Here is a 23,803-nt window from a genome sequence, read left to right as displayed (position 1 = left end):
AGCATCATCCCAGTGATACAGGACCAGGTGCCAGCCAGGCCCTCCTCACCTGAGTGGAGACCATTCATGGTGCAGATGCCCCAGGGGCTGGGGCCCTACCTTGTTATCAGCTGTATTAGTGAGCCTACCTTACTTTACACAGATCTGCTGAATTTATAGAGCCCTTCAGTATACCTTGTCTCATTTAATTCTGAGCAAGTTTTTGAGGGAGTAAGTCTCCTAATTCTACAGATAGTGAAAATTCAGGTAAGAGAGACTGAGTTGTCTGAGGGTACACAGCAAGCAATAGAAACTCTCCATTGCTTTCTTGGCTCCTTGGAGGTGGCTCTGAAGACATGTAACAAGATTAAACATAAGTTTAAAACCTCAGACAAAAGTAGCAAAATAATAAGAGCAAAAGAATGTGAAACGGAGCCCCGAAAGGCCACCCATAAGGGTGTGTCCAAACATTACCAAGAGCTAGGTCTCACATCGGACTTGAAAAATGGTAGCAGCCAACACAAGGAGGGAAACAAAGTCACAGAACTGAGTGTCCATTAAGTAAGAACAAAGCAGATGGTTAGGGAAAACATTTCCTGGTCCTAGGGCAGGAGGAACTTTTTTTTTTTTTTTTTTTTTGGTGGTACTGGGGTTTCTGGAAGCCCTTCTACCTCCGGGCTACACTCCCAGACCTATTTTATATCTTTTATTTGGAAACAGAGTCTCTTAAGCCAGCATGGCTGGCTTCGAACCTGCATGATCCTCCTGTCTCTGCCTCCCAAGCGTGGGGATTACAAGGGCCACACAGGAAAAGCTTTGGCAACATCATGGAGTGTGGCCATGGAAGGCCACAGCCTTATTAACACCTCTGAGCCTCAGTTTCTTCTATAAAGTGTGGATAGTCATAGAACCTCGCTCCTAAGTTAGTTGTGACAAATAAATGAGATTCTTTAAGGAGATTTTTAAACCAGAATGACTGTCACACACTACTTAGTCAAGGTTCCAGAAGCATCAGGAAAACACAAACATTGGGTAACGTCTGTAATCAATGGTGGCCTTTCAGAAAACAGAGTTGGTCTGGCAGGCTGGCTCAAGAGGGGGCCCTGGCGTACAGCAGCCTGTATGGGGGCCCCACTTTTTAGATAAGTGGGCTGTTTAACTTAATATCTCTATGCTTGTTTCTTCATCTGGAAAATATAAGTTAAAATAATTCATACTCCATAAAGTTGTTTTGAAGATAAAAGGAGAGAATCCTTACAAAGCTCTTCGCCAAGGGCTTGCACACAGCAGCTACCTGATCAATGCTGTGTGTGTGTGTGTGTGTGTGTGTGTGTGTGTGTGTGTGTGTACATGCACGCGTGTACATGCACGCGCGTGCAAGAGAGAGAGAGACTAGGAATTGAACCCAGGACTGCTCTACACTAAGCTATATCCCCAGCCCCTTTTGTTTGTTACTTTGAGATAGGTGTCTTATTAAGTTGCCCAGGCTGGCTTTGAATTCTTGATTCTCCTCTCTCAGCCTCCCAAGTAGCTAGGATTATAGGCTTGGGCCATTGCACCCTGTTTATGAACAGTACCTTTAGAGTTCTTCTTTACTGTCGTCCTTGCCGTGCTAGGGGCCCTCAGATGCAGGCCACTGGCTTCACTGCCACCCCATTTGGCTTGTTTCTTTGTCCCCTGTCCTCCTGAACCTGGCCTTGCATCTAGTACAGTTTATAGATGGATTTGGAAAGTGAAAGAAAGGAATTCTACCATGTTCCAGGAGTCAGGAAACCCCACCAAACATCAACAGGACCATGTAGCGCTTCCAAGCCCCAGCCATCTAATCTGTGAGTTGAGAAGGGGTCTTTGTCACCTGGAGGACCCTCGAGCTCTGACGATGCCTATCAGAGAGGCCTTGACTCTGACGCTGCTCCCTGCAGCAGGGGCTTTAGTTAGGCAAATCTGGCCCTACTTTCTCCTCCAGGAAGGGAGTGGGCCTCAGCAGAGTCCCGCAACACAGTGGTGTGTGGAAGGGAGTGGTCACCGTTGGTATGGAGAAATCCAGCTGCCTGGGCTGGCAGGAAGGGGCCTGGGTTTTCTGGGAGTAGTGATTTCCACTCCTGCGTGAGGAAGAGTGGCTTCGGCTCACAGACAGGACATGGTTCTGTGTGGTGTGAGAGGAGAGGCAGATGAGGGTGGGGGAGGCAGGAAGAGGTGAGAGAGGAAAGGCGGAGCCATGTGGGAGGCAGCCAAAGCTGAGCCTGACTTGAGAAGGCACCCGGGCCATCGGGGGAGCCAGGAGCAGCAGGCCCCTCCTCGGCAGCCAGCGGCCACAGCAGGAACCGGCCAGCCAGCCTGCGGGCCTGTGAGCTCCTCCAGTGAAGAGAGGCAATTCCTCCAAGACAGACCTGCTGCAGAGCTGGAGCGCAGGCTTCCCGGCCCGGCCCCGGGGCCAGGGCAGATGGAGCCTTGAAATTCTCCATGGGCCCTGCACCCCACCCCGGGGCTGCTCCCCACCCGAGCCTCCCTCTCACCACTCTGCCACTCCGTGCTCTGCCTGGAAGGGAGGAAATAACCATTAGTGTCACCTGCTCACCAGTGGGAGACATTAGCTGGCTCTGGCAGAACACGCGGCCTATAATTTTTGGAGGAGTTAAAATAATGGAGCTAATTTGGCATTTCATCATCTTCTGGGCGAGCAGAGGGGGAAGGGAGGCCTGGGCTTGTGCACAGCAACCTTCCAGCAAAGAGCTCCGTGCTTCCTCTGGTATCTTTGGGTTCCTGGAGCCACGTTCCCTCCTCCCTCATCCTCCTCTCCCACGCCACTGGCTTCTCCTTCCAGTGGTGAATTATGAGATGCAGCTCAGAGGTGCTGAAGCCACCAGACAGCTCCACCGCAGGAGGAAGTAGGAAGGGGTCAAAGGCTGACAAACGCCCAAGAGCTGCTGTGTACTGAGCCCCCTCCCTCTCTCCCTCTCTCACAGGGTTGAACCCAGGGGTGTTCTACCACTAAGCTGTATCCCCAGCCCAGTTATTTATTTATTTATTTATTTATTTATTTAGCGGGTCTGGGGGTGGAACCCAGGGGCATTCACCTCCGAGCTACACCCCCCTGTCCTAGTTTTTATTCTTTATTTTGAAACAGGGTCTCACTAAGTTCAAGGCCAGCCTGGACAATTTAGTGAGACCATGAATGAATGTATGAATAAAAAAATAAATAAATAACTAAACAAACAAATAAATAAATAAATTGGGCTGGTGATGTAGCTCAGTGGTAAAGCACACCTGAGTTCAATTCCCACTATGGCAGAAAAAAACAAAGATAAAGTGTTTGAAGGCATAATGTCTAAGCCATGATGGATCAGTAGGAGGGGGCTGGAAGGGAAGGGCAGAGTACCCCAGACCCCAGGAGATACTGCACTGGACATCAAGATTATGATTCTGAGTTCCAGGGTAGAACACTGCAAAAGGTGGTCTAAAAAAATGAGGTCGTTTGTTTGTTTTTCACTTTTAGAAATTTACTCTACAAATACATTCACACTTTACAAAATTTTCCCTCTCTGTCTCCCTCCCCACTTTCCCCCTCTCCTCTCCAAACATGTTAGTGAGATCGGTAATGATTCCTTCACGTATGAACATAGCATTATGGGAACTGTTTCCTGCCTCAGTCCTTCCTTCCCCTCCCGCTTCTCTCCTCAACCCTGTCCCACTGTTCTACTGGACTCTTCTCACTTAACCGAAGTCCTTTGGTTTCCTATTTTCTCTCTAGCTTACACATATGAGATAAAACATACGGCCCTTGACTTTCTGAGACTGGCTAATCTTACTTAGCATAATTCTTCAGTTTTATCAATTTTCATATGCGAATGACAAAATTTGGGGATTTTATGGCCGAGTAGAATTTCATTGTGTGTATATACCATATTTATCCATCAGTCTGCTGACAGACACCTGGGTTGGTTCCATAATTTTGCTATTGTGAATTGTATTGCTGTGAACATGGATATGCATGGATCATTATAGTATTCTGACTAATTTTTTAGGAAAGATACCAAGGAGGGTCATATGGTCAATACCTCCAGCCCCATTTTTTATTCTTTATTTTGTTTTTCTTAATTTTTTATTGGTGCATTGTATTTATACATCATAATGGGGTAAAAAACTTGTGTAGACATAAATGCACACAGCACCCAGCCAGCCCCCACCAAGTCCCCCCCCCCACTCCCTCCCCAGCCCTCCCTCCCATGCTTGTCCTAGTGGTTGACTACGATAGGAATAAGCACCTCGTGGGCTTTAGTTTCCTTCCCCCTCCCATCCCCCATCCCCATAGTTAGGTCGCCTTATTTGCTCCTCTATAGGATTTCCTTGTTAACCTGGAGTTCCTCCTATGACACATTTCGCCTTAGCTCTCACATATTAAGGAAAGCATGCTATTCCTAACTTTTTGCAACTGTCTAATCTCACTTACCACAATGTCCTCCAGTTCCACCCATTTCCCTGTAAATGCTGCAATTGTGTTTTTTGTTGTTGTTGTTGTTGTTGTTGTTGTTGTTTGTTGTTTTTTTAGTGGCTGAGTAAATTTCCATTGTGTACATATCCCACAGTTTTGTAATCCATTCATCTGTTGATGGACATCTTGGCTGGTTCCATAGTTTGGCTATGGTAAATTGTGCAGCTATGAACATAGATACACATGCATTAGTTTGGTAGTTTGGTTTCCTTTCTTTTGGGTAGATACCCAGAAGTGGTATTGCTGGATCAAATGGTAGATTTGTTCCCATTCTTCTAAGAATTCTCCAAATTGGTTGTTTTCCAAAGTGGTTGCACTAATTTGCAATCCCACCAACAATGTTTTAGAGTTCCCATTTCTCTACATCCTCGCCAGCATTTGTTGTTGTTTGTGTTTTGAATGGTTGCCATTCTAGTTGGAGGTAGGTAAAATCTCGGGGTAGTTTTGATTTACCTCTCTCTGATTGCCAATGATGTTTAATATTTTTTCATGCATTTATTGGCCATTTGAATTTCTTCTTTCGTGAAGTGTCTATTTAGTTTGCTTGCCCATTTTTTGATTGGATTATTTGGTTTTTCAGTGTTGAGTTTCTTGAGTTCTCTGTATATTCTAGATAATTAGTCCTCTATCAGAGGAGTAGGTGGCAAAAATCTTCCATTCTGTTGGCTCTTGATTAAGGTTCTTGACAGTTTCCTTTTCTGTACAGAAGCTCTTCAGTTTCATGCAATCCCACATATTGATTTGCCTTTTAGTTTCTTGTGCCTTTGGGGTCTTGTTGAGAAAGTGTTTATCTGTGCCTATGTGTTGCAGTGTTGGACCTATGCCCTCTTCAAGGAGCCTCAAGGTCTCTGGTCTAATTTCCAAGTCTTTGATCCATCTTGAATGGACTCTTGTGCAGGGTTAGAAGGTGGGATTAATTTCCAGTTTTCTACAGATGGTTAACCACTTTTGCCTGCATCATTTGTTGAACATGCTATCTTTTTCCAGTGTATGTTTTTGGACCCTTTGTCAAATTTATTCTTTATTTTGAAACGGGGTCTCACTGAGTTGCAAAAGACCTCACTAAGTAGCTGAGGCTGGCTTCGAACCTGCACAATCCTCCTGGCTCAGCCTCCCAAATGCTGGGATTACAAACGTGTGCCACCACACCCAGCTCATTCCTAGTCTTTTGAGGAGCCTCCAGACTGACCTCCACAGTGGCTGTAATCCCACCAACATTGTCTAAGTTCCTTTCCCCCCACATTCTTACCAGCATTACATGTTGTTTGCATTCTTGATGAGTTAGATGGAATCTCAGTGCAGTTTTGATTTGCATCTCCCTAATTACGATGTAGAACATTTTTTCATATATTTATTGACCATTTGTGTTTCTTCTCTTGAGAAGCATTTCTTCAGTTCAATTGCCCATTTTTTAATTGCATTATTTGTTTTTTTGGAGGGTGTTGTTGTTAGGTTTTTGAGTTTTTTATATATCCTAGATGCTAGTCTTCTATCAGAGGAGTAGCTGGCAAAGATTTTCTCCCATTCTGTAGGTAATTTATTCAGACTCTTGATGGTTTGTTTTGCTATGAAGAAGCTGTTTAATTTGATGCCATCCATTTATTGGTTCTCAGTTTTATTTCCTGAGCCTTGTGGTCTTACTTACTACCAGTGCCTACGCGTTGGACTATTAGTCCTATGTTTTCTACTAGTACCTGCAAAATTTCTGGTCTAAAGTCTAAGTCCAATTTTCAAAGAGACAGCAATTGTTCAGTGTGGTGCTTCTCAAAAGCTGGGACGGAACAAGTGGACCCATCCTTTGTGGCCTCTTGCTGCCTATGCCATGAGATTGGAATTGCCGTGCTGTGTTCCTCAAATATCCCATACTAAGGGAATGAATCTCGAGATCTGATACCATCAACTCCCCCGCGAAGCCAGTAGAGACTGCTGACCTGTCCTCACCCCTCCTCAGGACCTACGGGAGCAAGAACTAAAGGTCCAGCTCTGCAGGAGATGAGGAAATGCTCCGCTCACGCATGGCTTTCCATGCATGCTTTTCCTGCTCTGGCTTGTCCCCAGATCTGTGCACCAGGGTCCTTGCACTGAGCTGCTGCATGGGGACAAGAGCTCTGGCCCAGAGCTCTGCCCACACAGCTGGCCCAGCTGCCTCCTTTCCCCCTGTCTTTTATGGGAGCAATTCTTCTGAAACGGGTTCTCACTAGGTTGCTGAGGCTGGCCTCAAACCTGCAATTCTGTCTCAGTCTCCCAAGTACTAGGTTTACAGGTGTGAGCCACTATGCCTGGCTCCAGGTACTTTTTATCAGAAAAACAGGCTGGGGCCAGGGTGCTGGCTCCTGTGGGCAGGAAATGGATCCTGTGGCGATCTGTAATGCAGGGCAACACCAGGCATTGGTCTCCTTTCAAGAGGAGGCAGGCGGGGCAGCAGAGGGAGGTGAATACTCTGAATCGTGTAGGATCCTGCCTGGTGCGTCTCCCTTCCAGATCACCAAACACTCATACCTTCAACACCTACATGGGTCCTCAGCACCCCTGATCCTCAGTAACCAGGGGCAGAGGGGGTGAAGAGGGTGATGATCAGTCCAGAGGAGGCGGGGCAGGGGGACAGAGGAGAACCAGGCCCTCAGAGTCCACACAGCTGAGGCCAAATCCAAAGTCATCACCGAGACAAGTTACTTAGCTTCTGGGAATAACCGTGGGTTCCTCCAGGAAATGCAGTAGGAGAAAAGGAATAAAATACATGTTAAGTACAAACTAATAGGTGCTCCGCAACTGTCAGTCCCATCTCCTCTCTTACCTTTGGCTCTCATCACCAAAGTAAGTAGGTTAAAGGAAGCAGGAAAAATTTCAAAATCCTGGTCAGAGTGTGTGTGCTCTTTTGGTGAGCCTAAGTGAGGTCAACAGCCATTGGCCCCCTGACTTCTCTAGAGCTTACTAAAACTGATGGCTGCCCCTGCCCCTAGGGAGGGGACGGTTCTGATAAGCTCTGTGTGATGCTGGTGCTTTGGTCAGGGACTGCATTTGAAATCCACCATAATAAGGAATATTTAAAGAATTATATATATATATATATATATATATATATATATGTGTGTGTGTGTGTGTGTGTGTGTGTGTGTGTGTGTATTTTGTAATGGAGATTGAACTCAGAGTCACTGTACCTCCAATCTACATCCCCAGCCCTTTTTATGTTTTGTTTTAAGATAGGGTCTCTCCATGTTTCTGAGAGTCTTGCTACTTTCTTGAGGCTGTCCTTGAGCCTGCGATCCTCCTGTTTCAACCTCCCAAGTCCTGGGATTACAGGTGTGTGCCATCGTACCTGGCTTCCAGATATCTTTTAAACACTGCCATTATTTGGTATCACATTCTCTTCAACCCTCTATGTTTGGGTAAGGCACCTTTCTGAAGGTTCCATTCTTGCGCTTCCATAACACCAAGAAGTTTCACCTCCCCCAGTGACAGGGGCCCTCAGCCCATAAAACAGGGTCTCACTAAGTTACTGATGGTCTTGCTAAATTGCTGAGGCTGGCCTCAAATCTGCAATACTCCTGTCTCTGCCTCTCAAGTACTGAAATTACAGGTGTGCCTCACCACACCTGGCTTCTTTCAGAGATTCTAGCTTGGTAGATGTATCATGCTACTCAGAAATCAAGTCTCCATTTCCCAAGGGGCTCTAAGGCAGGAGTTCTTCAAATCACCCTCAGGAAGACCTAAAAGACTATCCTGAGGCTCTCTCATCACCCGCTGTGCCAGTCCTGTGGGACCAGAGGCCGAGGCTCAGCGAGCGCCCACTGTTGTCACACCGTTCTTGTCCCCACCTTCTTAACCAAGCAAGCCCACGAAGCCCAGCTCCTCATAATTAAACAATTATGCCAGCAGGCTATTCCAGGTGCTGTGCTCAGGGCTAGGAATACAGTGGTCAGTGAAATCCATGGTGGGGCCAGGGTAAGGCGAGCATGGCACCTCAGAGCAGCATGTGGGGGCCTCCCTTTTGGGGATGTGCATGAACCTGAGAGCAAGTGCCTCGTTCGCTTTTGTACCTGGGCACCTGGCTCACCTCACCTTCATCCTAATTAAACGGACCCGGGCCCCACACAGCCTGGGTTGGGAGTCGGGAGCCATAGAGGGGAGAGGACAGAATGTGTGCAGTTCTGGACCCTGAAGAAGTGTGGCACCTAAGGAGCTGACTGTGTGTGGGGCTGAGCACAGTACAGAAGCAGCGCAGGAGGTGAGGCTCAAGTCAGCCCAGTCAGGCAGGGCCTGTAGGTCTTGAGTTTTGTTCTTTATGCAAGAGAATATTCATTCATTCATTCATTCATGACATTTTGAATTGGACCCAGAAGCATTCTACCACTGAGCTATATTCCCAGCCCTATTTTATTTTTATTTTGAAACAGTCTTGCTAAGTTGATGAGAGTCTCCCTGTTTGCTGAGGCTGTCCTCAAACTTGCCATCCTTCTGTCTCAGCCTATCAGGTACTGTGATTACAGGCGTGCGCCACCATGCCTGGCTCCACAAAAGGGTTTTAAAACAGAGGGTTTAAAAGATCCTTTTTACATCTTGGGAAGAGTACCCTGGCCTCTGGGTGGAGAATGGAGTGAAGAGAGGTCAGTTAGGATGCAGCTGCCCACGAGCAGGGGATGTGGCTCCGCAGGGAGATGGAGCAGAGGCGGGACTGGCCATGGCACTGGCAGAGCCGAGGGATGCTGGAGCTCGATGCCAAGGAGAGAAGAGGGCAGGGTCCTTGAAAATGCCTCATTTCTGGCTTGAGCAACGGGACTTCAGAAGGGCATCTACTGAGTTGGGAAACAGAAGGAGAACGTGAATGGATGAGGAGAAGTTCACCTTGAGTCTGTGCAGAGCTCCAGGTTTCTGTGGGGCGGCTGCCCGGCTGCCTCAAGGGGTCCTGTGAGTCTGGAACCTAGAAGAGAGGTCTGGGGAGGGGCCGTAAATGTAGGAGTTATGAGGGAGGAGATGGGCATTAACGTTATGGCTGAGTAAGTGAGAAAAGAAGGGGGCGCAGGCTGAGTCGGAGGAGAGGCCTGTGGAGGAGGCTGGGCAGAAGCAGCTGGAGAGATGGAAAGAAGTTTAGCAAAACAGAGTTTCTAGCCGGGCACGGTGGCGCACGCTTGTAACCCCAGCGTTTGGGAGGCTGAAACAGGAGGATTGCGGACAGCCTCAGCTACTTAGTGAGGCCCATTGCAACTCAGTGAGACCCTGTTTCAAAATAAAGAATAAAAAATAGGGCTGTGAGTATAGCTTGGAGGTAGAATGCTTCTGGCTTCCATCCCCAGTACCAGAAAAAAAATAATAGAGGTTCTGAAGTATAAGGAGGGGGGGCTGGGGGAAAGACCTCAACTTTCAGGGTGTCTGTCCCCAAAGACACAATGAAGCCAGAACTGCTGCTAAGCCTGAGCCTGGCTGAGCCTAGAGCCCTGCCATTCAGCACCCCCAGGGCACCTGTTGGCAGAACATTCTCAGCTGCCCCAGAGGACCACCTCACCAGGACCAGGGCATCTTCCCTCTTCCAGATGGCCCTGGCCCCACCACCAGGAACAGAGAGCAGGTCCCTTACTGCCCACCGTCCTGTCCTTCCGGGAAAGCTGACAGCTGTCCAGCAAGACAATTGTAGCAAGAAAAGAAGACAGGATTCTCATCATTAACATCACTAACGTGCCACCCCACACACACACCATTAAAAAAGAACCAGTGGCAAGAGCAGACCCCAGGTGAGGCCAAAGCCTATGCTCTTGGGGACCAGCTCACCATGGTGCAGACTTTCTGCCTGGGCCAGCCACTGCCTCTGAGTCTTCTAGAACTCCCCAACTCTGCAGTCCTCGGCCCCTTTCCTCACCCTCAGTCTGTCTCCCTCTCCACCCACTTTCTTAGAAGTCATTAGGAAGAGAGCTGCACCCCCCAGTGTGATTCTGACTCATGGATATTTGCCCAAAAGTAATGGTGCATGTGGAACACCAAACTTCTTTTCAAGGGCAGGTCCAGGAGAGGCTGAGAAAGTTTCCCATGCAAAATATCTGCGTCCCTGAAGATGCTCAGACCCAGAAACGTTTGCCTCCTGCTGACATGCTTTGGCCTCTCAAAGGGTCCCCCAGGACCAAGGCCAGCCTAGGGGATCTTGCCCTTCCTCCCCACCAGCTGGAGGCAGAGGGCCTCTCCTCCACAGCAGACGGAGCTCAGTGTCCACACCACAGGCTGAAGCTGGAGTGGGTCAAGTTTGTTTAAGGCACCTCCATTCTGATTATTCATAATGTGGCCAGGCCTTTGGGGTAGGAAAGTACTGGAGAGAAAAAGCAGGGGTGGAACTCAGAACAAACAGGCTGCCCAGCACCCACCCACATTCTACCCGGCCACCCCCCACTCTGCGGGAGCTCTGGAAGCCAGGCCTGAGGAGGAGCAGGGAAGCAGCCCCTGCCACTCATGCCTGGTGCTCACAGCAGGGCACCCTCCTCCAGCAGGGGCAGAGCCACTGGTGCGGGTGCTGGGTGGGCCATGCGTCAGTCTCTGCTCCCTCTGGGGCAGCCCTCTCCCAAAGCGGGTCCCTGGATCCTGCTAATGTTGTCTCAGATATGCCCTGCTTTTGCGTTCAGCATTCGGAACACTTGTCCCCAGGCCTTGACTACAGCCGGGGGCAATGGAGACTCACCCCCAAATCAGACCTGGGAGCGGGGTGGGGGGCAAGAGGAGGGCAGCTGGCCTGGAAAGGCGAGTGTTGTCTGCACAGTCAGGTAGGGAGGGTGACTTCTTGCGGTGGAAGAAACTTCTTCCCACTTCTTGCAGGGGGAAGGCAAGGAGGGATGACAGATGGGGGGTGGGGGATCACAGCAGCAGGATGAAAGTGTGGGCTCCCAGGCCTGGCTCCACGTCTCAGCTCTGCCATTTAGGCCAGTTGCATAACAGCTGTGTACTTCAGTGTCCCCATTCAAACGGTGGAGATACTAATAGCGCCCATCTCATAAGACTTTTTTGAAGATTATTCAGCTCGATATGAATCAGCACTTAGGACAAGATGATGCGCAGCAAACACCCGATAAATGCACAAGAGGGCTTGATGGCTGGAGAGTGGGCACCTGGAGCAGGATGGAGGAAGGCGAGGGCCAGCTCAGCGAGGCAGTCCTGTGGGTGCTGAGCTCGACCCGACTCCTAGAAGCTCCAAGGAGGTAGCCTGGGGGCCAGCAGGTGCCCTGTCTCTGAGCCACTTTTCATCTACCACAAATGTCTGGGCTTTGGGGCCAAGGGAAGGGCCCAGAAAAGGCCACTTTGCAAGGTGGAAAATGGCATAAAACAAAGGGGTACATTCCAGAGAAAAGGATCTGGAACGGGCTGCTTTCTGGAGTAGAAAAATGGCCTTGAGTCTTCCTTGGGGTGAGCTTGATTCAGTCTGGAGACCTCTCCCGTCATGCATATGCAAAAGGGAGGTTGCTATCTCTTTTCACACCATGACTTCCAGCATCTGTGCTGTTCTTGCCACTTGGAAACTTTTCCCAGCAGTGTCTAAGTGAAACCCTAGTGGGTGCTGCATGCAGTGAGCTCAGCCTCCCGCCGACCGCAGAGCTCTGCACAGCTAGGTGGGGCGTCCACATCTCCATTCATGAGGACCTCTCAACTTTTTCTCTTGGGTCCCTCCCAATTTCGCCCTGACCTGCTCATTTCTATCTAGCTACCTAACAGGTCCAAGGACACTTAGGAGGGTGAGTAGATGTGGCAGCTTTAGGAGGGCAGGGAGTCTAGGATCCGTCTCACTTCTCCATCTCCCCCATCATCCATCCTCTACAGTCCCACTGAGGCCTCCAGAGGGCTCCTGTGACTCCTCCAAGGGCTCTGTCATTCATGAGGAATGACAGCCAGGATATTCAAAGCTGCCCTGGCCCTCTCTCCTGCCCTCCTCTATCCCTAATACCAAGGCCCCTCTACTTCTGGCGGGTGCTGGGCCCATGGCCCCCAGCAGCCTGTCTGCTGAGCACCCTCCCCGACCAGCAGCTGCGGGCTCCTCCTTCGCTTTCAGAAGAGCTCTGTCTAAAGCAGCCCCTCACCTGCGTGTCACCCTGCCACATCTCTGCTTCCCTGGCACCCTTGGATACGGTCTTGCTTGGTTTATGCATGTCTCCTATCCCTAGAATACAAGCTCCCGGAAAGCTTGGAAAAGTTTGTATGTGAGTAATAAGTAAATGAGCCACATTCAGTACCACCCAGTAGGGCCCGTGGTGTGGCTGTCTGCGCTGAAGGTGACAGAACGAACTGAGCAGAAAACGGAGACGGGAGAGTGAGTGCAGGGACGGCCTCCTGACGCCTTAAGAATCCAGGACATGCGAAGTGCGAGCACCAGGCAGACAAGGCTGCTGTCCTGCCTCATCTGTCCTCGCCTGTCTGGGCTGTCTGTCCACATGCCATCCCCTCCTGCCTTCTGTCCACACAGGGCCTCACACGCCCCCTGAACACTCTGCAGCCCCTGTGACTATGCACCGCAATGCCTCTACCCAGAATGCCTTGCTTGTCTTCCTCTGTTAGCAAATTTCTTTCACTCACCTTTCTAGATCCTTCCCCTCTCTGAGAAACTTACCCTGAAATCCCCTGGCAAGACTTAATGCTCCTTCCTCAACTCTTCCAAATTTGGTTTGCATTTCTATTACTTACTTATATGCTGTTTTCTCCCCCTGTCCCTACCCCCAGACCATGAGTTCTTTATAATAGTAATAATGACTATAACAGCAGCTAATAAGTACTGAGCACTTACTCTCTGCTAGACCTATACCAAGCACTTTCCCCCAATTCCCTCATTTAATCCTTGCAGCAACTCTAGAGGAGGTCCTATATTATTCCCACTTTACAGGTTAGGAAACCAAGACTATGTAAGGTTCCAGAAGTCACCCCACTCATGAGAGTCAGAGCTGGAACTTGGCCCCAGCGCTGCCCAACCCCAAGTCCAGGCTCTCCATCATTCGCTCACACTTACAGTGCATGAGATACTGGTGAGGCGTAGAGGTAAAATGATGTATGAAACCAGAACCCATCCCCAGCCTCAGAGGACCTACAATCTAATGAGGCGCACAAGCACCCGCCCGGCAATCCCCAAACTAATGTAAAAGTTATGGTTGCAGCCTGTGCTATGCAGAGGAGGGCTGGTTGCCGTGGGAGCAGAAAGCAGAGTTGCCCGGCTCCAAGTGCCTGGTCTCATCTCTGCACCCCAACACCAAGCCTTGGCCTACTCAGGGAGGTCGCTCATGGATGTTTCTGTACTCGCTGGAGCCAAATTGGCTTCTACCCCATCTCTCTTCCAGGCCTCACCGCTCAGAGTAATTTAACAGCACTTCCTGCCCAGTGCTTCCAAGATCCTTTTTAGGTCTCCTGTGACTTTCCTGAAAGTGTAGCGGATGCTTCTCTGCTGCAGATGAGACCGTCAGACAAGCCACTTAGTGACTAAGAGACTAGAAGTGTTCTCTGAGAGGTGGGGAGGCATCGGCCTCGCTCTGCTCAGCCTGGATTCCCAAGGCGGACTCGGCGCCATTGATGCCACTCAGGGCCTACTTAGGAAGGAGCCTGGCTAGTCCCAGAGAAGAGTAGAGCATTTGGGTGCAGCGGGGACTGAAGGAATGAGAGCCTTTGGATTGAAAAATGAATCACTGCATTTCTTGACATGGTCACTGGACACCAGCTAAGCATCCTCCTCCCTTCTCAGTGGGTGACGGGTGACAGACCTCCCAGGTTGAATGCTGGGTTCTCACGGCTGGCAGGAAAGATTGCCTGGCACACCCCTTCATTTCACAGACAGAAGCTGAGGGTGTGAAATGACTAGCTCAAGGTGTCTTGGATTAATGGCATAGACTAAACGACCAGGGCTCTTGACTTTTGTTCTGGTCTTTCCTGGGTGGTCCACAGATAGATTTTATTTTTCTATGCCCAAGGTTCTGTGAAAGAAATGCTTTGCCAGCTGTGCAGGAGGCTTCTGTGCAGCCAGTGAGGTCAAAATGGTTGAGCCCTTCAGGATCTCCCTGCACAGGCGCTGTGGGTGCTACCAGGGAGTGTGCTACTGTTACCGGCAGCGACATCAGGCGGACAGCTTGCACTTAAGGACAGATTTCTCCAGGAACAAACTTCCTGGCTTCCTCTCCTCTGGCGCTGGCCAAGGCTTTGAGCCAGCTGCTACTGAGCTCAGATCCATCTTATCAGCCCTGGGTCAGAAGCAGAGAGGGCCATGCTGGTTTCTGGATGGCAGTGACCTCTCCCACACCAGGGAGCTCATTACCAGTCAGGGACCCTAAGGCGGCCTCTCCGACAGCAGATGGAGATGAAAGCAATAAGGCTCTAGTGCTCCGCAGCCCTGGCCAGCCCTGCTTTTATTAAAGTCCGAAGTCTCCAGCATTCCTAATGAGGGTAAAAGATGGTCAGGTGTGCAGATGTGGGGCTGCCGGCTCCTGACATGGAGGGGCAGGGCGGAGCTGGGCTCAGCTTCCCAGAGAGGAGGTGGCTATCAGGAGGAGCTGTTTGCTTAGCTCCCATCTCTCTATTGACTCAAAATTAACCTATTCATTTTCCCTTATCAAATAACCCAGTCCTCTGCTGCCTGCATATGCAGAAAAATACACTCCTCTGTCCACGGAGCCAACCGCAGGCCTGCTGAGGCCCGATCACCTGCAGCAGAGTCCCCAGTCCCTGAGCTTCAAGACCCCCAGGCCCATTTTGCCTCTGTTCCCCTGTGGTGTGGCATCCTGGGCCTGCCCATTTGTCTGGGTGGGCCCATTGATAGGAAGACACTGCTGGGGAGGGAGGTCAGACACACAGTGCTGAGACTTAACTCCTACTCCTCCCCAGCGGTCCTAAGAGAAAGGGTGGCCCTATGAAAAGAGGGGATCCAGGGGGCCACGCTGCCCTGGTGAGGGCTCTCTGTGGGAACAATTCCTCATGGCCCAGGGGATTCCATTGCCCGAGGGAGCACTCACACCCCTGGGCAAGTCTCCCAAGTCTAGGCACAAACCAACTCAGACTCCCCCAACAGAGGGGCCTGCGGAAGTGCAACTGTGCTTCTGTGGGATGGCAGTGGAGGGCGGCACAGTGACCTGGCCTCCTCCACTCCCTCTGAGGCGCTGGAGCAGCTCCCAGCGTTCTTCCCAGGCCCCCAACTCCATCATAACACGGCGGAGAACCACTCCGGCCAGGGTTCTTCTGGCTGAAACGCAGTCATTCTTTCCTGCAGCCCGTGTGGCTCACTCTGAAGCAAGGACGCTGCCCCCAGAGGCCTCTGGTCACTACATGTGTGTGGGGAGCTCAAGACACCCCTGATCTGTTCAGGGACTGGAGGCGCTGCCTTATGTGCAGCCCGTGCTCCCTGTGGGTGGGCCCTGAGGCAGGGTCCAGGGGATACAACCTGGGGCCTGCAGCAGGTGTAGGACTGTCCAGGCAAAAAGGGAGAGGGAGAAGCAGTGTGGACAAAGTGACCAAAGATGTGCCAGCCCCATGGAGCAGAGAATTGGCATAGAAGAGGGAGGAGGGAAGACAGGACCCAGTTGTTGAGAGCCCCAAATGCAGACTGGGAAGGTGAGCCTCGAGTGGGAAGCCAAGCAAGGGGAGCCACTGAGGGCGTCTGTACAGGGGTACTGACGTGTGAAAGTCAGGCACCAGCACGCATGATACTCACGCAAGCCTGCAAGGTCCAGGACTTGATGAAGTATTTTCTCCTGTGCACAGTAGGGATAATGAAGACACTTTCCCCATGGGGCTGATCTGAGACTCACTAAGAGACCTTAGTGAAGGACTTAGCAGAACACCTGCCCCCTTCCTGTTTCTGTGCTTACTAAGTCAGAAAAGGGTTCTATAGCTTTGGGCAGAGTCAACCTTGGTGAATTTTAAATGGAAATAAAGGGAGATGGGCTTCTCCGTACCCCCGGTGCCTCTGTCAGAGATGGGGCTTTCAGCTAGAGCACTACAGATCTGATCCCTGCCACAGGAGGTCGACAGCCATGTTCCCACAGTGCTGGGGCATGGGAGCAGCTTCTGCACCTCCCTTCTAGGGAGTCAGAAGACACACAGCTGAGGAAGATGGGGAGCCTAGCCTCTTTCTTGGACTTATTACACTGCACTATACCATGTGTGTGTCGAGGGAATGGAGACTACATAACTTTCATAGAGCACTGGACTTCTGGCAGGCACTCAGCAAACACAAATGGACCAACCAGGGGACAGATGGGCACAGTGTGGGCCAAGGGATAGAGGGGCGAGGGTTACCTTGAGACTCTGAATGCCCTGCTCAGGTGAAAAGTGAGGAGCACTCTCCCCAGAGTACCTGACTGAAGGCCCAGACACTTGAGTGGATGCGGGAAATACTGCTGTGAGCCTTGAAGGTGGACTCGGATTCATGGACAGGCTCCAAGGGTATTGGTCTTGGATCGCTGGCTCTGTGGAGGCTTGGGATGCCTGCGTGCTGGAGACAGTGGCTGGCTTCATAGGGTACTCAGCTCCAGCCCTAGCACGACCCCCTCCTGAGAGCTGGGAGTAGCCCCTCTGCCACTCCTGGGAATTGACTGGGGGCAGGGAATAGGTGGACCAAAAACACCAGTGTAGGGCCAGGGAAAGATGAGTGTCAGCGCCACCTAGAGGAGAACATCTGGTTTATGTACTCTGGGAGGGCTGGGGAGGAGGGAGTCTTGGCTAATTCTCCAGGCTGGTCCAGCAGAGGGTGGGACAAAAACCTTGCTGTACCCTCATCTCCTCTCCTCAGAAGCCACCTCCTCAGGGAGATCTCCCTGGCTAAAAATTCAGATCAACACCTAACACATAGCGGGCACTCAAATAATATTGGTTGCCTAAGTGAGTAGCTGAATGAAAAAAATAGAAGGCTCCATCTGAAAGCATAGCCGCCCCAAATCCTGACCTCCCCCTCCTCCTCCTCCTCAGCCCCACCTCTGGAGCCCTACAGGAGGAAAATGTTTTCATATCTTGGAGCCAGGAACCCATGACACTTCCATCCCATAAGTGGGGGCAGAGCGAAAGCGTTCTGCTGGAGAACACCTGATACGACAGGTGGACATGCCCATCATCCTTCTAGGAAGATGGTGCGACTGTCTAGGGAAGGGAAGTTCTCCTGATCCTTCAGGGATGCTCCGGGGCCCTGGTCATGATGTTTCTGGGGGCAGGAGAAGCAGCAGAGCTCCTGGCTGGGTTTATTTGTGAAGCACAGCCACCTTTAGGGGAAAAGGACAAAGCAGATCCCAGGCCTGGAATGGAGCATGGGTGGCAAGTGAACATCTTGTTGGTTGGCAGCTTGTGCTGAGCAAGGCATTGATTCCTTACACACAGAGACTGGAAGTTAGAGAGAGCGGGGGCTTACACAGTCCCCTGGGTGCGTTTTGGGAGAGGCAAGGAGGCTGCCAGAAGCACAGTCCTTGACCAACTGAGCCGAGGGGCAGAGGAGAAAGAAGCTGCAGATCTCTAGGAGAGCGTGTGCCCTGTCCAGGACACTGTCTTGACAGGCAGGAAGGGCTCAGGGTCAGCGGATGATGGGAAGGGTGAGCTGGAGGCCAGGAATGGGCCACCAAGGGGCTGCAGCCAAGACGTGCACACAGGGCAAGTCAGGTCAAAGCCAAATGGCAGGACTAGAATCAGGATCTGATCAAAAGTGAGAGAAGCTGGGTGCGGTGGCACATGCCTGCAATCCCAGAGACTCAGAAGGCTGAGGCAGGAGGATTGCAGGTTAGAAGCCAGAAGGGGCAACTTAGTGAAACTCTGTCTCAAAGAGAGAGAATATTGAAGGGGACAAATTCTACTGAAGGGGCAATGATGTTAATTGCCTTTTGTATCCATTTACTCCCAGCCCAGAGGCCAGTCCCTTGGGTCTTAAACACCTGGCACTGTAGCTCTAAGAGCCTTCTCTTGGGCCCTAGAGTGCCCACAGCCACTGCAGAGGGAGTAGGCCCGCGGCCTGTGTGCCCTCACCTGCCTTCTTGCCTGTTTCTTTGCAGGAGAGCGTGGACCTGGGAGAGATCATGTTTTCCCTCTGCTACCTGCCCACAGCAGGCAGGCTCACTCTCACGGTGATCAAGTGTCGCAACCTCAAGGCGATGGACATCACAGGCTACTCAGGTACCTCTCTTACCAGGTGGCTTTCCACGCCCGCCATCTCCAAAGTCTAGACGCTGGGATTTGGAGGAGCAGTCAGGAAGAATGAGCAAGAGCTGCTGGTATTCTTAGAACAGGCGCCCCTGCTCGGGAGGGAAACCGGCAGCATCCAAATTCCACTTCTACCATTTCCTTCCTGTGTTAAGGCTGCAATTTCTGCGTTAGTCACTTTTCCTCTTTCTGTTTTAGTCGGCTTTTTCATTGCTGTGACCAAAATACCTCACAAGGACAACTTAGAGGAAGAAAGGTCTATGGGACTCAGAGGTTCAGCTCATGGTTGGCCCACTCCAAGAAGAGACATCATGGACACAAGATGTGGCAGATGAAAACTGCTCAGGGCAAGCTGGGCGTGGTGGCGCACGCTTGTAATCCCAGCATCTGGGAGGCTGAGACAGGAGAATCGCACAGGTTCGAAGCCAGCCTCAGCTATTTAGTGAGGCCCTTTGCAACGCAGTGAGACCTTGTTTCAAAATAAGGAATAAGAGTCGGGTATGGTAGTGCACGCTTGTAATCCCCGCACTTGGGAGGCTGAGACAGGAGGATCGCACAGGTTCAAAGCCAGCCTCAACTACTTAGTGAGGCTCTCAGCAACTTAATGAGACCCTGTTTCCAAATAAAATATAAAATAGGTCTGAGAGTATAGCCCGGAGGTAGAAAGCCTCTGGGTTCCATGCCCAGTACCACCAAAAAAACAAAAAATAAAAAAAACACAAAATAAGGAATAAAAAATAGGCTGGGAGTGTAGCTCAGAGGTAGAATACCCCTAGGTTCCTAGGTTCCATCCCCAGTACTACAAAAAAAAAAAAAAAAAAAAAAAACTTCTCAGGGCAGCTGGGAATCGGGGGGGGGGGGGAGAGAGAGAGAGAGAGAGAGAGAGAGAGAGAGAGAGAGAGAGAGGATGGAGGATGAACCAGGGACATATATAGACCCCAAGGCCATGCCCCCAGCCACACACTATCTGCCTACATTTGTGACCCAGTAAATCTATTGAAATTACTAATTCATCAGTGGAGTAATTCACTGATAAAAGGTTAGAGCCCTGATTCAATTATTTCACCTCTAAACATTGGTGTAGATCAATACATGAGCTTTTCCAGGGACATGCTATATCCAGGTAATAAAATCTAGATAGTCAATCGCGGAGGAAAGGTAGGGCTGGGGCTGTAGCCGTAGAGCAATTGCTTTGCATGTGCAAGGCCCTGGGTCCAATTCTCAGCACTACAAAAAAAAGGAAAGTTTTTTTTATTTGCATTTTTAAAATTTTTATTGGTGCACTGTATTCATACATCATAATGGTATAAAGAAAATACTTTTGTAGACATACATGCACACATCGCCCAGTTAGCCCCTACCCGATCCCCACCCCGTTCCCTCCCCATCCCTCCTTCCCATGCTTGGATTAGTGGTTGACATCTAATTTTATAACAATTTATCCAATATTAACGATGATAATCTCACATAACAGTTTCATTTGTCTGATACCAAGCTTTTAATGACTTAAAGATAACATTTCAATATTTCTTTTTGCTTTCTTTCTTACCAGAGAATATTTTTTTCTTTTTTTTTAAGGTGAAACTATCATACATTTATTTATTTTTCAGAAAAAAAATCTATCCTGATATGGAATATGGACTCTAGATACCCAAAACAAACTCGAAGAAGAACAAAGCTAGAAGATGTATATTTTCTGATTTCAAACCTTATAAAGCTACAATAATTGAAACAGTGTAGTACTGTTCTAAAGGCAGATATATAAACCATTGGAGTTAAATAAAAGCCTAGAGCTAAATTCTTCCATATATTGTCAAGTTATTTTTGACAAGGTTTCCACGAAACCTTGGTGGAGGAAATACTAATCTTTTAACTAAATATTGTTGAAAAATAATAATTACATGAAAAAGAATAAAATAGGACCCTTACCTAACACCATATACAAATATTAACTTAAAATATATAAAAGACCTAAATATAAATCTTAATACTATAAAATTTTAGAAGAAAATCTGGGTCATAAAACCTCACAACATTGAAATTGGCAGTTATTTATTGGATATGATTTAAATAGCACAGGCAACAGAAGAGTATACAAACTCCCTAAAAAATAAAAAAAAAATTGTATATCCAAAGACAATGTAAACAGAGTTAAAAGTTACTGATAGGCTGGGATAAAATATTTCCAAATGCTATATCTGAAGGTATATTAATATTCCAACTAGACATCCTAAAAATTAACAACAATCAGAGCAAACAATAAAATTTAGAGATAGGTAAAAGACTAACATAAATAATGAATAACATAAATAATGAATCTCCACAGACAACCAATCTTAGTTGTCTGTTGGATGGAAAATCTTGTTTCTCTGGTTCTGGTGTGTGTTACCTATTTCTTCTTTGTAGTTAATCTCTTTGAGTATTTTCTCTAGCGCTGGCTTTGAAGACATAAATTCCTTCAGTTTCTGTTTGTTATGGAAGCTTCTTATTTTTCCATCTAATTTGATAGAAATTTTTGCTGGGTAGGACATTTTTGGCTGGAAGTTGTTTTCTTTCAGAGTTTGGAATATGTTACTCCAAGCCCTTCTGGCTCTCATGACTTGATTTGGGAAGTCTGGAGTGATTCTAATTGGTTTGCCTCTGAAAGTCACTTGGCCCTTTGTTTTTGTTGCCTTTAAGATTCTCTGCTTGGCTTCCACATTGGTCATTTTGACAATTATGTGGCATGGGGATCCTCTTCTCTGATCCTGTCTAAAGGGAGTTCTATAAGTTTCCTGGACCTGTGTATTGACCTCTTGCTCTATGTTTGGAAAATTTTCTGCTATTACTTCCTTGAAGAGATTGTTGATCACTTTGGTTTCACCTTCTTTTCCCTCCTCTATTCCAATTATTCTTAGGTTAGCTCTCTTAAAATGGACCCATATTTCTTCAATGTCAGATTCCTGCTGCCAGATTTTTTTTTCTAGATTAGACACTATGCGTTCATTTTTGGATTGATCATCTTTAAGAGCGAGATTCTATTCTCCATGTGATCTAATCGGTTGTTTGTACTTTGAATTGAGGCCTTTACTTCATTAATTGCATCCTTTATCTCTCTTTGGCTCTCTCTGAATTCTTTTCAAAACACCTCTATTATTTCTACACTTATTTTCCTGATTTGATCTTCTAGAAATCTCTGAATTTCTGTTTTATCAGGTTCTGATGTTGTGGGGTTGTGGGCATTCACTGCTCCATTGTTATTCCTCTTTCCCCTGATTTCAGAAGTTTGTGCCTTCTCTGGGTTCTTCCCTTGGGTCACTGCGACTTCACTTAATGTGCTCTGGATCTCGAGTCTGTGGTATCTCAGATCCCACTACTCCTTTACTGGGTTGTATCGCAGAGTCTCAGACCCTGGGAGTCAATCGAGGCTGCTTTAGATCATGGGGGGTGCCAGATTGGGCGTTCTCCTATGGTGTGGTATCTCTGCCACCACCATTCCCCCACTGGGTCAAGTCCCTGGGAGTACAGTACTGGGATTTCTCCTCTAGGGGCCACAATTTGACTCAATGTTGTTGAGTACGCAGATTGAGCTGTAGTGGACTCGGTGAATTCGCTGCTGCTGCTGTTGGTGGCAATATGGCACCGCTGCCACACCCTTGGCCGTGAGGCTGGCATATTTCTTCTCTGGTTTTGAGCTCCACTCTGAGTCCCTGCAGGGTGTGCTGAGCCCAGCTTCTGGGAGCTTAGGATGCTCCCTGCACTGAGAAATCTGCCGAATTCCTCCCGGCTGATCTGCAGCGGCTCACCTTGGCTCACTGTCTGCAGCTCCTCTCTGGAGCCTGGTGGGCTGTTGAGTGCATTGGTCTGGTGCCGTCTGGTGAGCTCGTCGCCTCCGCCGGCAGTAAGGCACTGCTGCCACGTCTTCAGGCGTGAGGCTGGCGTATCTCCTCTCTGGCTCTGAGCTCCATTATTAGTTCCCCTCCTCTCTGGAGCCTGGTGCTGCAAGGGAAAATGGCGCCCGCCACTTCGCGCTGTGGCTCCGACTGTAGCACTGCGGTCTGGTTTCTTTTTCTCTGTCCCTTGTAATTACATTTTTTGTTTCTCTGCTGATGGTGTTTTCTGGCTATGAAAGGCACTGATTTTGTGGTAATAGAGATTGGTTGTTAGCGGGGCTCGTAAGCTCTGCTTTTCTCCGTCGCCATCTTCCCGGAAGTCTCCAAAAGGAAAGTTTTATTTGGGCTCATGGATGGTTGCAGAGCTTTCAGTCCACGGTCGCTTGGCCCAGCTGCTTTGGGCCTGTGGCAGCACAGTACAGCGTGGCAGGAGCATATGGCAGAGGGTCCTGTTCACCTCCTGGCAGCCAGGAAGCAGAGAGAGGAAGAAGAGGGGCCAGGGTCCTAATATCCCCCAAGGGCACGCCCCCTGGGACTAAGTTCTCCCAACTAATTCCCACTAGGCTCACATCCTAAAGGTTCCACCCCCCCCCCCCACAAGAGGGCTATGGGCTGGGACCACATCTTCAACAGATGGACCTTGAAGGAGAGTCAAGATCTAAACTACAGCACTTGCCTAATCTGTAAAGTGGTTGCATTCAGAATAAATGAGTTAATCCATGTAAATGCTTAGCATGGTGCCTGACACATCATAGGCACTGAGCAGATGTTAGCTATTACTACCAGTCTTCTTTCTCTTGGAGGAGAGAGAGAGAATCAGAAGGAAATCTCTGAGACCAAAACCCAGGACACTTCCCAGTCCATGTGAGGCCCCAGGGCTTCCAGCAGGGCCTGTCCAGTTGGAGTGTGAATGTTTACAGGTCTACAGGGCCCTGGGCAGCAGCCCTGCACTCAGGCAGAGGAGCGAAGCCCCTGGAAAGCAGAGCACATTCATAAGGGAGCTGCCCTGCAGGGCTCCGGCCTCAGCCTTGGCCCCAGGGGACCCGAGCTACAGCAGGAGAACAGAAACAGCACAATTCCAGCAACACAGGAGATGCCTGTTCAGGGAAGGCTGTAGGCACCTGCAGGCTGGGCTCAGTGTCAGAGGACTCCTCTTCCTTCACGATTCTGCAGGTGGTTTGTAGGGGAAGGTGTTGGTGTTTGGAAACAACAGAGAAGTCCCTTGAAGTCTGTGAGTCCGTCCTCCATCCCCAGCCCTGTGAGCTCCAATTGCCCTGTGGAGTGCAGAGTGAGGCCTTCCAGAGAACTAGAGCATTCTGGGTGGCACTTAGGACTGAAAATGGGGAGG

The 23,803-nt window shown here is 49.4% G+C and overlaps 1 protein-coding gene across 2 annotated transcripts in view; it reads left to right on the top strand.

The window, feature by feature from the left end:
• The window catches only part of SYT6 (synaptotagmin 6), a gene marked incomplete at both ends in the record, with an annotated part of 67,010 nt that overhangs the window by 32,492 nt on the left and 10,715 nt on the right, over positions 1-23,803 (top strand). For both annotated transcript variants that reach the window (XM_080690790.1, XM_080690791.1), the window contains one exon: positions 18,436-18,556. In XM_080690790.1, coding sequence (XP_080546916.1) covers positions 18,436-18,556 — 121 coding nt within the window. The remainder of the gene's footprint in view (positions 1-18,435; positions 18,557-23,803) is intronic.

Source organism: Muscardinus avellanarius (genome assembly GCF_963383645.1).
Source record: "Muscardinus avellanarius genome assembly, chromosome: 3".
NCBI classification, from domain to species: Eukaryota; Metazoa; Chordata; class Mammalia; order Rodentia; family Gliridae; genus Muscardinus; species Muscardinus avellanarius.
The sequence above is the reverse complement of the archived record's forward strand: the minus strand, read 5'-3'. Positions and strand labels throughout refer to the sequence as shown.